This window comes from Dipteris shenzhenensis, chromosome 23 (genome assembly GCF_047967505.1).
Source record: "Dipteris shenzhenensis isolate YYH24624 ecotype China chromosome 23, Dip_SZ_1.0, whole genome shotgun sequence".
Classification (NCBI taxonomy): domain Eukaryota; kingdom Viridiplantae; phylum Streptophyta; class Polypodiopsida; order Gleicheniales; family Dipteridaceae; genus Dipteris; species Dipteris shenzhenensis.
This window is the reverse complement of record NC_141618.1, coordinates 35801726-35814136: the sequence shown is the minus strand read 5'-3', so window position 1 is coordinate 35814136 and position 12411 is coordinate 35801726. Positions and strand designations below refer to the sequence as shown.

General features: G+C 36.0%; 1 protein-coding gene across 5 annotated transcripts in view; it reads left to right on the top strand.

Moving 5' to 3' along the window:
* The window catches only part of LOC147887317 (MADS-box transcription factor 23-like), a 39061-nt gene extending 26931 nt beyond the window's left edge, over window positions 1-12130 (top strand). Inside the window, exons 2-8 of one of the 5 annotated variants that reach the window (XM_087394370.1) lie at window positions 3143-3221; window positions 10720-10781; window positions 10924-11023; window positions 11239-11280; window positions 11398-11439; window positions 11523-11691; window positions 11780-12130. In XM_087394370.1, coding sequence (XP_087250496.1) covers window positions 3143-3221; window positions 10720-10781; window positions 10924-11023; window positions 11239-11280; window positions 11398-11439; window positions 11523-11691; window positions 11780-11790 — 505 coding nt within the window. In that variant the 3' untranslated portion in view covers window positions 11791-12130. Of the gene's footprint in view, window positions 1-3142; window positions 3222-10719; window positions 10782-10923; window positions 11024-11238; window positions 11281-11397; window positions 11440-11513; window positions 11692-11779 lie in introns of all 5 variants that reach the window. The other 4 variants (XM_087394369.1, XM_087394371.1, XM_087394373.1 and 1 more) reach the window with 4 other exon arrangements.
* The last annotated feature ends 281 nt before the right edge of the window (window positions 12131-12411 follow it).

Below are 12411 nucleotides of genomic sequence, written 5' to 3'. Positions count from 1 at the left end.
ATAGAGAGAAAGATGACATAGGGATGGGGAATAGAACTAGATGGGGAATGGGAGGGGAAAAGAGAATTTTATAAGCACTAATAGCGAGAATGTGATTTTTCTCACTATCCCTTAAAATGAATCCTTGATCATTATTAGTATTATTAATTTCATAAAGTATAGAGATTTCCAAAGTTAAGGTTTCTTAGGATAATACATTGGGAAGAAAAGCTATCAAGGATAGTACACGTGGAATATTACATATCGTTTGGATACATCTGCTTGGTTTTGCAAGTGAGATTATAAGTAGAGAGGATTGGAAAGTCTTTCAGAGAAACTACAAAATAGGGGCTTCGTAGTAATAGCATATGTAAAGACTTGGATGAAATGATGGGTTGGAGAGTTAAAAGAAACCAGAAACCTCACAAAGCACATGATATAAATCAAAGTGAATGGATGCTTGCATCTAGTCATGTTGAGGACATCATGAAGAACACAAAAAAGGTCATTGTACAGGACAACGTAGATAGAATTATAAATGAAAGCACATCTTTTAATGGTAAAATTTGATTAATCTAGATGGGGATCTAAAAAATAATGTATATAGGGTGCTGACGTTGAAAAATAATATCGAATTGATGGGGATCGTCTTGTTTTTTATGTTTTGAGAGTTGGGTTTTCTGTTTTCTTTTGCACCCATGGAAAATTTTTTCCCCCACCTTATGTATTCGATGCTAGCACTTGATCACATTAAGGCCATTAGTAATGATTGGAGGTGGTGCTAAAATCTAACTCAACGGGGCAGGGGGGGGGGGGGAGGGGTAAAAGAAGAGAGTGAATTAATAAGAAAATCTCTCTTTTTACAATGTAAGGCCATCCTCCCCTTTTGTTTATGAAGGTAAGATTTTAAAACCCTTTTACAAAGAAAAATTAACATCTTATGTAGCCTAGTGGAAAGACCCTATGACTAGGTAAAGAATGTCTTCAATTTGGATTCCCCCTTTGCATGCAATTTTGAAGTTATTTCTTTGAATTTATCTAGTGAAAATAAGAAGGCATTTTCAATTTTGTTTCCCATAGGTGGTCACATATATGAGTTGTTGAGATTAAGTGCCTTTAGAATAGCGAAATGGAAAGTATAGATCAACATACTAATGGAGGAAGTAGGTGAGGATTGTTAACTACATAGTTACACATAATCCCAACTAGCTCAAAATAATGAAATTGGATTATATATTCATAGAATATGTAATTCAAGCACAAATTAATGTACTTATATTGCTAAATATATAGTTTAAAAGCAAACCCATGGAGTTTGCTTTAGGAAATTTCCATTAAAGAGGTGTGATGAAATGCAATTCTGAGTCCTTCGATTTCCCAGAATCGTGATCTTGAGGGAAGGTATTGAGAAACCATCTCAACGCCATGTGTTAGATATTTGCATAGCAATAACCCAATACAGTGCTATAAAGGAAAGCGTTAGATGTCCTAACCCTAACTCTAACCCTAAAAAGGTTTGTATACAATTACAAATAGCTATTTCACATAAGATAATTCATTATTAAATTATGCATATGCAAAATCATGTGCTCTTTTAATAGACATAGATCAATTTAAATGTTTTATACGTGTTTCATATATAAATTACCACTTAACTCAAATGACTTAAGACATTTAGGTATACTTACGAATATCCAACTAAAAAAGTATATTGTATTTCTAATTGTGCTAGAGGCGGCATGTGCATTTCCATTGGCTTTCTTACAAGTTTGTAGTTATAGAATTCCTTGTTGTTTAGTACACATTTTAGCTAGTGCTTGTGTAGGGTCATTTACCTCTTTCCATGCTCATACATGTATCCTCTAAAGGTTCACATTATTCCACATGAGGGACATATCTTTATGTGTCATTATTGTTGTCTTCTTGCATTTGCAAGTTTCTAAGATATTGCTTATTAGTATCCATAAAGCATTTCAATGGCAATTTGATTTGCTAAAATTTAGAACTACCAAACTATCTATGATTTTCATCCTAAATGAATTGCAAAGCATTCATAATTTTATAAAGAAAAGTCCCATATAACAAAATAGGCTACGGGATAATTGTTTCATGTCTATACGTGAAGGCATAATCATTTCATGTCCATAATAATTATTGCAAGGCTGAAAATGCTGAGTGAACAAGGTTTAAATCTTGATACAAAACTAAAGTTGTGCAATGAAGTCCTTATGGCTTACAACACTCGGTTTCAATTAGCAAGCCAGTGAGTGTTTATTTGATTAAGCAATGACAAGCATAAGAAAATTAAGTATATGCAAGGGCTTGAACGGATATTCAAAAACTTTGGCATAGACAAGTGATGCAACCCATCATGAGAGGATGAACCATGGCATCATAGCAGCTAGGGCTATGGAATTTGAAAAACACAAGATCCTTGCAGCCCTCTCCTCCCTTACCTCAGGAGCACCCCTCTCTCCCCTCTAAAATTCGCCACCACCCTTTTTAATTATCTGCTTCTCGAATTTGCCATTGCTTATTTTTCACCCCTTACCTCACTCACTGGTGGAACTAATTATTGGATTTTTAGAACATCGTGGACACCTATTAGTACACATAAAGAATTTCAAGATGTTAATATATAAAATAATTAGATGTTCAGCTATAAAAAAAATGGAAAGAAGGATTTTTATGAATATGTTGCATGCTATTCCTAATTTTGAAAAGTAACATGGTTACACAATATAACGACCAACTTTCTCTAAACTTTGTTACTTTTTCTAAAGTTTTGTATTCGACTATACAATCTCGACCATTGGAAAGCCTCTTGATTTAATATGGCATACAGCCACATATACTCTCAATTTCGCTTTTAAACTCCATATAAATATTAAAGTATTGTCATGTTAAGTGTGCAATTTTTGAAGATATTTCAACGAATTTATGATATTCCTTCGAATCAAATCTCCTCCATTCCCTCCACATATGCATGCACATAGATCTACACTCACATGCATTATATATATATATATATATATATATATATAGATAGGTAGATAGATAGATACATATATATATAGAGAGAGAGAGAGAAAGAGAGAGAGACAGAGAGAGAGAGAGGTTAGTATATGTTTTAATAACTTCAATGTTATTTTTTTTATTATAGCATGAAGAAAGTTGTGGAAAGATATCAAAAGTGTGGACTTGGAATGCAAGATCATGGTACTGTATCACAAGAGGTTGAGGTAATGGTCATGCAAATTTCTTACATTAAACAAATATTTTGTAGAAGAATGGATGGAGATTTTTTTTTTGAAAGAGATATTTTCAAATATAGACCATTATTGAACTAGAAATCTATCTAATTAAATTATAATATCTTAATAGGTTATGTTAATTAAGTACATAAGTTTCCTTGGCACTATGCACTTACCTTAGTACTTCTACATTGCATATTGATGTTTACATCTTTACTAAATATTTTATGTTATTGAACATGTTCTTAATAAATAAAAAACTAAAGACCAAACTATAAACATTAAATAAATGTATTGTTCCATTTGAATATTATTCATTATGAGAACATAGAATCATACATTTGAAATAAATATTTAAGACTCCCAATAGCTATTCGAATATTTATTAGACAATGATCATCATTAGTGTAACAAGTTGATTGAAGGAGTAGGAAAGTTTTGTAGATCAATATTCTGCTTATTTATTTTAGTATCGAATAGGTATCAGTTGCAATCTAGACATAACAAAAACACGGACTGTAAACATGTGCAATTCAATATTTATTAGAGCTTACATTTGTATTAGTGAGAAAAACAAATTAACATCGACAAGTATTGTTACATATTAAAACCTTAGTATGCTAAGAACTATTTCTTTTCAGGTTATAGTCCTTAAAAAATGAAGAAATTCTGTAAATTATAAATTCACCCATTCATATCCCATGATATGGCAGGCAACATACTAATTAGATCCTAATGAAAAGCTATCTTAAAACCCTACAAGTAATAAAGGTGACTAGTATTAGATGTTAGAACATATTTTACATTACTATCATTGTATTGAAAAATATAAAAAAAGATTCATCAAGTACATGAGATAAAGTGATTCATTTTTCGATTCTAGCCTTAATCTCTACCTCTAAATATCATACGGTTATCTCTGAGTTTATCAAACTAAAAGAGAAAAGAAAATTTAGAAATAATCATATCATTCTACTCATAGTATAGATTCAACTATAATAATTTGTATTGTGCAAAATGTGTTATTCCTAGTTTAGATCCTTTATAGAACAAAAGTGCTTTGGATTTTACATCTTTTAATATATGTTTGGAATCTTGAATGAGAATTGTACTTTGCACATTATTATTCATTATTATTCTCATCAGTATATGCAAAGAACAAAACCACATACCATCATATAGAGTTGGTATGAATATCATGTATCTTTTCTACCCATAAGCACGGGGAATTACAATACTAAAATTGTGATTTTCTTAGCATACACATTTTACATGCTTATGTAAAAATATATCATCCCAAGTTATGCATTAAGAGATTACACATGAAAATGACAAATCTGGATAAAAATTGGGCATTTGATTGCAATATTAAAATCATAATTTTCTCAACATACACAATCCATGTAGATTTTTGAAGATTTCTCTACAACATCTGTAACATAGTACAAGAAAGTATGGTCCCAAGCTATACACCAATTGAAAAAAAGCAAGAAGCAAGATTAAATGATATGATAAAGAGAAACATTGAGGCTAAATAGGTGACCAGTTTCTACCCATACATCACATTAAATGTCTTAAAATATGTTAGATATTATGGATTGTAGTCTAAATCTTGGTAACTTTTTGTTGGCTTCCATATGGATCGGGTTAAACATGAAAAGTAAAAGGGACACATTGAGATTAAATTTTGGAACTATCTGATATGGTTATCTATAGCATACCAAGATCAAGCTTCTATTGGGAAACCTAATGCTCACACTTTAGGGATTTTCCTATAAAAAGGATAGTTGATTTTCATCTCTACATAGGAAAAACTAAGACAAATGATGATATAAATTAAAACTATTTGAAATAGTATTAATGAGAAATATCTAATCTACGGAAAATATAAAGAAAATTTTGACATTGTCCATTGAAAAATGTTTTACTACTAAAGTGGCTTGCTTATTTTCACATAAATAATATAATACTAAAATCCACTCATGACAAATAAAGTAAGAAATTTTCAATTTAAAAAATTACTTCTAATACCTAAGAGTTAGTACAACACACATGTGTGTGTGTGTGTGTGTTTGCTCACATGCATCCTCAATAATAATACTACACTTCAGGATCATCAAAGAAATATGAGTTGAATGACATTGGGATAGTAAAAAATCAACTTATTTAATTGATGCGCTGTAGGTATGTTTTGGTATAGATCATATTTATTGATTGCTTGTTCGAAAATTTCTTCCCTGATACATTAGATTCTTACCATTTTAAATATAATTATGCGTGCTTATGTTGGTATTGTCTGTTTTTTACAGGTGGGCCATCATGTAATGCTTACTTTTTTTAAATGAAAAACATAAGAGAGTGGGCTATCATGTAATGCTTACTTTTTATGGGTAGGCCATCATGTAATGCTTACTTCTTTTAAATGAAAAACGTAAGAGAGTGTGCCTATAAACTTCCAAGAACCCAAATTATTGTCTATCCAAGTTGGATTTTGAAGGACTAGCGAAAAATATATTTGCTTCTTTGATCAAAGGTTAGAAACCTTGATAATGGTCCTCATTTATCGAGATAATTTTTCCTCCTTAGATGTGAAAGGACCATTTAACATGCATATTCCAATATGAAATGGAGGTAGTATCAAGCAAGGCTCATGAATGCTACTCATATAATATTGTAGTAAGGAGGGGAAGGAGAAGGATAATGAAGAAGATGGCCAAAGAGAAAAGAATGGGTAATTAGAAAAAATAAGATAGGAGGGGAAGGAAGGGGGTGGCAAAGTAAGAGGGAGGCAAGGTAAGACCACTAGACGAGGAAGCAGAAGAAAGAGGAGGGTGAGGGGGGGGGGAGAGATGTTTGTTGAAGGAAGTGAAGATTCAAGGGGGAGGGCTTGTTTTCCTTCTAAGAATATAAAGAAAAATGACTCCTTCATGCTTTCTTTCTTTCTTTGTTTTGAATTTCACGACTGCAAAAGAGAGAAGAAAAGGGGACAAATAGTGTCATTAACAACCTCTATGGTTTCTCGTGATCATAAAACATAAAAGAAATGTGTGGAAGATCAGGTCCCAGTAGCCATAATAAAGATGTAATGTAATGCATTTGAAAATCCTATCAAACTTTGGCAATTTAAGCCATAAAGCACATGCATGGTATTGGTCCAAGGAGAATGACTCTAGCTAGACATATCCGTAAAAAACACACACACACACACACACACACACACACGGAGCTATGGAGAAGAGGTACTTCACATGTATTAGTGGAAGAGAAAGTAATGGAACCAAGAGAGAAAACAAGGCTTGAGTATAAAATCATGACGGGGATATCATATACAAGCGGTTTATATGCCTTACATCAAACTTGATCAATTTTTTCTTCAATTGGTTGGTCTCCTACATGCAAAAGGTTGCTATAGCTATCTTCAATGTGGGCATTTAAATGGGCCAACCCCTTAATTGGGTATGAGACTCTTTAGCCTCCCTTTTCACAAATATCAAAGCATTAGTCGCCCATGTGAGGATGGGAGGACTCATAGGCTTTTCCTTTTCCCTATATTCAACACAAATGACAACTACATGGACAATTGGAGGGCTGGCACAAAGATTCTTGACAAATATGCTCATGGGACCATCCATGTGGAAGGATTGGCATGAGTGAGTGTTACACTGTGTTTGAGCCAATGACCATGGAACATGGGCCAACATGGATAGACGTCGTCTCCTTCATCTTTGTCTCCATGAGGACTTTATTGTATAAGGCAAGTCGGTTCAACCCAATCACCTCTTCATGAATCACAGGTCATAGGAAATATAGAAGGGCCTAGATATCCTATATCGAGCTCAAAATTGAAAATGAGCTTAAAGAAAGTCAAATCTAGATTATAATATCAAAAGAATAAAACATAGGAAAAGCTAATTATTTTCTTATTGCTTAGAAAAACTGGAGTGCATAGCCCATGCTCCAATACACTATATATCAAGAAACCATGATTAGTTGGTTTGTAAGCAAAGCTCTTGAACTATCCTTTGTTTACTAAAGACCTCCTTTCCTGGGTTCATAAGGTGCTTGCCTCATTGTGCTCCACTCCTTCCTCTCCATGCATTTGTGGTTCCCATCACTATTCTAGAAGTTTGAATTTGGGTTCACTTTGCTAGGACTAGGCTTGGCTCATAGGTAGTGCATTGACCATAGGGAGTTAGCATATGAAAAGTTCCACTTCCTTGGGGATCCTCATCTCCTAAACTATTTTCTAACACACTGACGGTGGGTTCTTCCTCACGCGTTGAGATACTAGTGCTTTCTCTCTGACGTGTAGAACAATCAAAATATAATGTGCCTATGTTTATTGCCAGCTCGTAAAAACATTGATCCCGAGCAGCATGTTGAAACCTTTTCACCTTTCTGTTTGTCATTCTGTTTTGAGTGCCAAAGCGCAATCGTCTCTCTCTCTCTCTCTCTATATATATATATATATATATACATATATATATATTTGTGTGTGTGTGTGCATATGTATATTTGTGTGTGTGTGCGCGTGTGTGTGTGTGACTGTCATAGTAGACGTCAAATCAGTTCAACATGTATTCCACCATTCTGTTCAAATGTCTGATTCAATGCTATATATGATTGTCTTGAACATTTTAAATAATTCAGACAGTTTGCTCACAACTTCTACACAGAATTTTTGAGGTAACATTGAAACGGCTTCCCTCAATGAGCTCATTGGAATTTGTAAACCCTTTGCACAAATTAGAATGAATGAAGTTGAAAATCAATGCTATAGTTTTGTGGTTTTGCTGGCACTCATCCTTTGCACAAATAGGGCCAATCTACCCCCTTGTACGCCAAAGCGCGTCTTGGTTGATGTGGGCTAAAGCATGTACAGCCCTCGAATTAATCTTCTCTCAACGAGCACCTCTTTTCCTTCAATATTGTGGCATCTCCACATATTTTCTTAACCTTGATCAGACATGGGGCTAACGGAGATGAGATTCTTAGCAATCTTTGGCATCCCAAATCACATTCAGCAAACTTGCAGTCCAAATGATAAAAGAAAATATGGACGAAGTGTTGAAAACTGCCTACCATAGGAGGATGTGTGTGTGGAATGGACGAGGCAAGCAAAAGCATTGTGGTTCATCAGCAAGCCAAGGCACCCTTTTCAGCTCACCTCCAATCTGTTTGTAGATGAAACGGCTCTGTACCAACATTCGTGCTCTCCCGACTTCAGAACTACGAAGTAGCTTTGTGTACTCTGAAAGTGCAAGTTGCAATCTCACATCGAGTAGACTAACTTGTAGACCTGTGATATCCAGGTGGATGGCACTAAAGGGTGGAGAAATATTGGGTTGAAGTCTAACAGTCTCAGATTTAGCATGTGGCTGAGTTTGCCATGGAAGTCGTTATAACTTCAAATATTTGGTGAGAGGCCAGAACCTTCATAGCCTGCATGCAAGACTGGGGCTGGAAACCTTCACGTCATCTCTGAAAAACCAGACGTGGAAGGGGCAAAGGACACACATGCTGGATCAATGCTATTTGCTCTGAATACACATACAAAGCTCTGGGTGATGGTCGAAGGCGTTACAAAGCTCTGGGTGATGGTCGAAGGCGTTTTCCCCTTTTGATTGTGAAGACAAGCAAGGTAACGCTTTCTTAGGCAAGGTTTTCATATAAGGAAGAAGGAGATGCTTTAAAGAGCTTGCTGTGAGAAGTTAGAACGGTGTTCTTGGAACAAAACCCGCTAATTGGAGAGCTTTGAAAGGGAAAGCTGTGCCTGTACTAAGGAAAGGAGTCATCTGTGCCTGTAATCAAACCAACTCGATGGAATTGTGCAGGATGCTCAGGACCCATAATGAGCTGATGACCGATGGTTAAGAGTCTGGAACCTGGATTTGGGCTAGTCTTCATTGTGTCCTTTTGGAGTGATCTTGAGACTTGGAGTGATGCTTTCGAGTCTGATGATCGTTTGTCACGTGATCCGGCATCTGTCTGGTGCTCTATTTCGGCCCATTCAAACCTCATCACCTCATCTACAGATTGTTTGCCTTAGATCACAACTGGTGACCGTCTCCTCTTTGTTGTCGGAGAGCCTATGTGCCTTACTTTTTGGCCTGCCTTGCCTGAAAGGTAGCCTTAGTAATGAAACTCGTCTTCAAAAATTAAAATTACGATTTTTATTTTTCAAAAATTCTTTCTCCCATATTTGGACATATTCCACATGCAACTAGAGTTTAACTTCCACATAATCCCTAGAGTCTCTCTCTTTCCCCTAAAAATCCTCCATTGGGTCCCATGGGTCGATTTCAGGCCCCCAGAGGACGATAATAATAGTTTCTTTCTTTCTTTCTTTCTCTCACGCCCCCTCCATCTCTCTCTCTCTCTTTCTCTCTCTCAACTCTCCATCCTCTTTTCCATGCTCCACATCTAAGGCAAGCCTTATGAATGATTATGAGCATTCAACTTTTTTAGTCCTCTGAAACTTGCCTGAGGTCTCGTTCTGCAACTACGTCATGATGATCTTTGAAGCTCCCATGCAATTAAATTAATTGGGGAGCCTATGATTCAAATTTTTGGGCCAATGGTGCACAAAATGTTTACAAAAGGCTGACACTACTCATGACCTAGGGGCTCAATTTTGAGGGCTCTAGAAACTAGACCAACCATTACTTTATATATACTATGCATGCGGCTTTCTCTTATTTAGTGTTCTCTCATTGGAAGGGGCTCCCATTGCCTTACCATTACTTTCCCCTCCCCCCTTCACTTAATGGGTGCATCATCCCCTTCACTTAATGTTCATGCCCCACACTCCCCTCCAGTCCCCCTTTTAAAAGTCCTTCATAGTCCATGGAGATTCTCACCACATTTGGATGCCCCCCTTTCACCGAGTTTTGTATGAACTTTGACTATTACTGTAAGTTGGAAGCTCTAATATGAATCCAATTAGTCCCCACTAATTAAACTCTATGATACTTCTAAAGAAATCGACTTGTGAATAGCGATTATCTAGTGATATGCACAAGACCTTCCTTGAATTTCAAGGTATGTTTGTTTCATACACATGAACCTCAATCCAATAAAAGGTTGCACCGTCAACAAAGCTAACAAGGGGCAAAGTGACCATGCTTAAAGTATGTCAGTCCTTTGTCATATGTTAAGAGTTTCCAAATTCCACTCGGTTATTCATGGACATGTGCAACAAACCAAAGTCTAGACCTGCAGCCACATTGCATGCTACTAAATGACTCTTTGACAATATAGTTGGAGGTTGAATTTCTACATTGCCAAACTTAAGTTATCAAACTTATGTGCTCCACTTTCCACCTTATTGTCCCAGCTTTGTATCCTCTATTCCTTTTCTAAAGGGTATGAGGATCTAGAGGCGCAATCTTTTTTTATGAAGTTATTTCTTGTGACCGAGTGGTCATGCAATAATTTTGGAGTTTGCATCTGAAGCCTCCCTCCCCTGCTATTGTTGATGTTTCAGAGCTGGAGGCAACACGTTGCCAAATTAAAGGAGCAGGTGGCTTTGATGGAAAACGACCAAAGGTGTGAAAGCAGGAGTAATTTTAAATGTCTATCCGAGAGACAAATGCCATGATATCATGTGTAAAGTTTCTATCTTAAGTGCACTCATAGTCCAAATTCCTTACATGTAATATATCTGATGAAACCTTTTGTAATGTTGCAGACATTTGATGGGTGAAAATCTGACAGGATTATCATCTAGGGATTTACAAAAGCTAGAAATCCAATTAGAAATTGCAGCAAATCGAGTGAGGGAGAGAAAGGTTGGCAGTTTATCCCAAGGAATCCCATGAATGCTTGGGCCAAAAACCATGTGATGTTGATAGAACATTGCTAGACGTGGGTCATAATCAATATAGTGGAAATATAAAGAGAACTCTTAAAGCTATTAAGTCATCTTAATGAAACGTCAAAACTTAATAACATGTCACAACTCCTTAAGAGTGACATTCAAATGTCCGATTAAACTTTTGGGCAGACTCAATTGCTGGTGGAACAAATAGAGGAGCTTAGTCGAAAGGTTAGTGATCGTTTTGTTCAATTAGTTCCAGACGAAAGTCTCTTGCACTGGGTGATTGAAGTTGATTGTGTGATTGCTCTATCGTCGTTCTCACCATGTTTGATTCTGTTTCTCCAGGATCATGCGCTTCGTCAAGAAAATGAGATGCTTAGAGCGAAGGTACGGTAATATCACGTCTAAGTTTGAATGGCGGCTTTACTGCTTTCTAAACATTAATCTCCTTGAGCTTGAAGGTTGTCCAGGTGCTGAGGAAGCAAGGAGCCCCTACGACGTTGGCGATAAAGTGTCAAGATTCTCAGGATTCCTCAACTGTGCAAGCTCCCTCTAAGGTACGGGTCTCGCTGTCACAACAGCACAAATCATGCGAGATCGCAGCCGAAACAACTCTACAGCTTGGGTCTAGCTTTACAGGTCATAACTCTCTCTCTGTCTCTCTCTGTCTCTGTCTCTGTCTCTCTCTCTCTCCATTTATATTGATGTTCGAATCTTTGGCTAACAGGTTTTCAGTGAGCTCACAGCTTGGCTAAAAGATTGAATGTATATCAGTTGTATAAGGCAAGTCATTCTTGGAAAGCATCGCATAGCGATACTAATTGAAGTATGTTAAAATTTAGAATTTAGGACTAATGCTCAAACCATTCTTTGCTTGTAACATGTAAGTTTGATGCCATTGCAAGAGCTGAAGTGATGTTCTTGCCCTTTAGTCATTCATTTCCATTCCAACTAACACAGATGACCCATGCTTTTATATAGCAATCCTTTAAGACACAGTAACAATATTCTTATTTGTATGTTGTAAGAAAGGGTGTATATTTGCATGATCTGTTACTTATTTGTATCTTGTAAGAAAGGGTGGATATTTGCATGATTCAGATATTCATTGATCTCTTCCTAGATCACATATACGAAAGTGTATATGCTTTTCATGTTCATCTGATTTTTGGCTTTTGAAATGCTCATCACTTTTTAATAAACGTATGTATTTTTACCAGATTCTTGCAAGCTGGCATGATTGCAAGACTAAGATGGCCCGCTCCACAAGTTTTGACAATTTCATGTGGATCAAACTCTTGCTTGTGCTTCTTGCTATGGAAGTCTTTTTGAAAGTACTCGGCTAACTGATTTATGCTT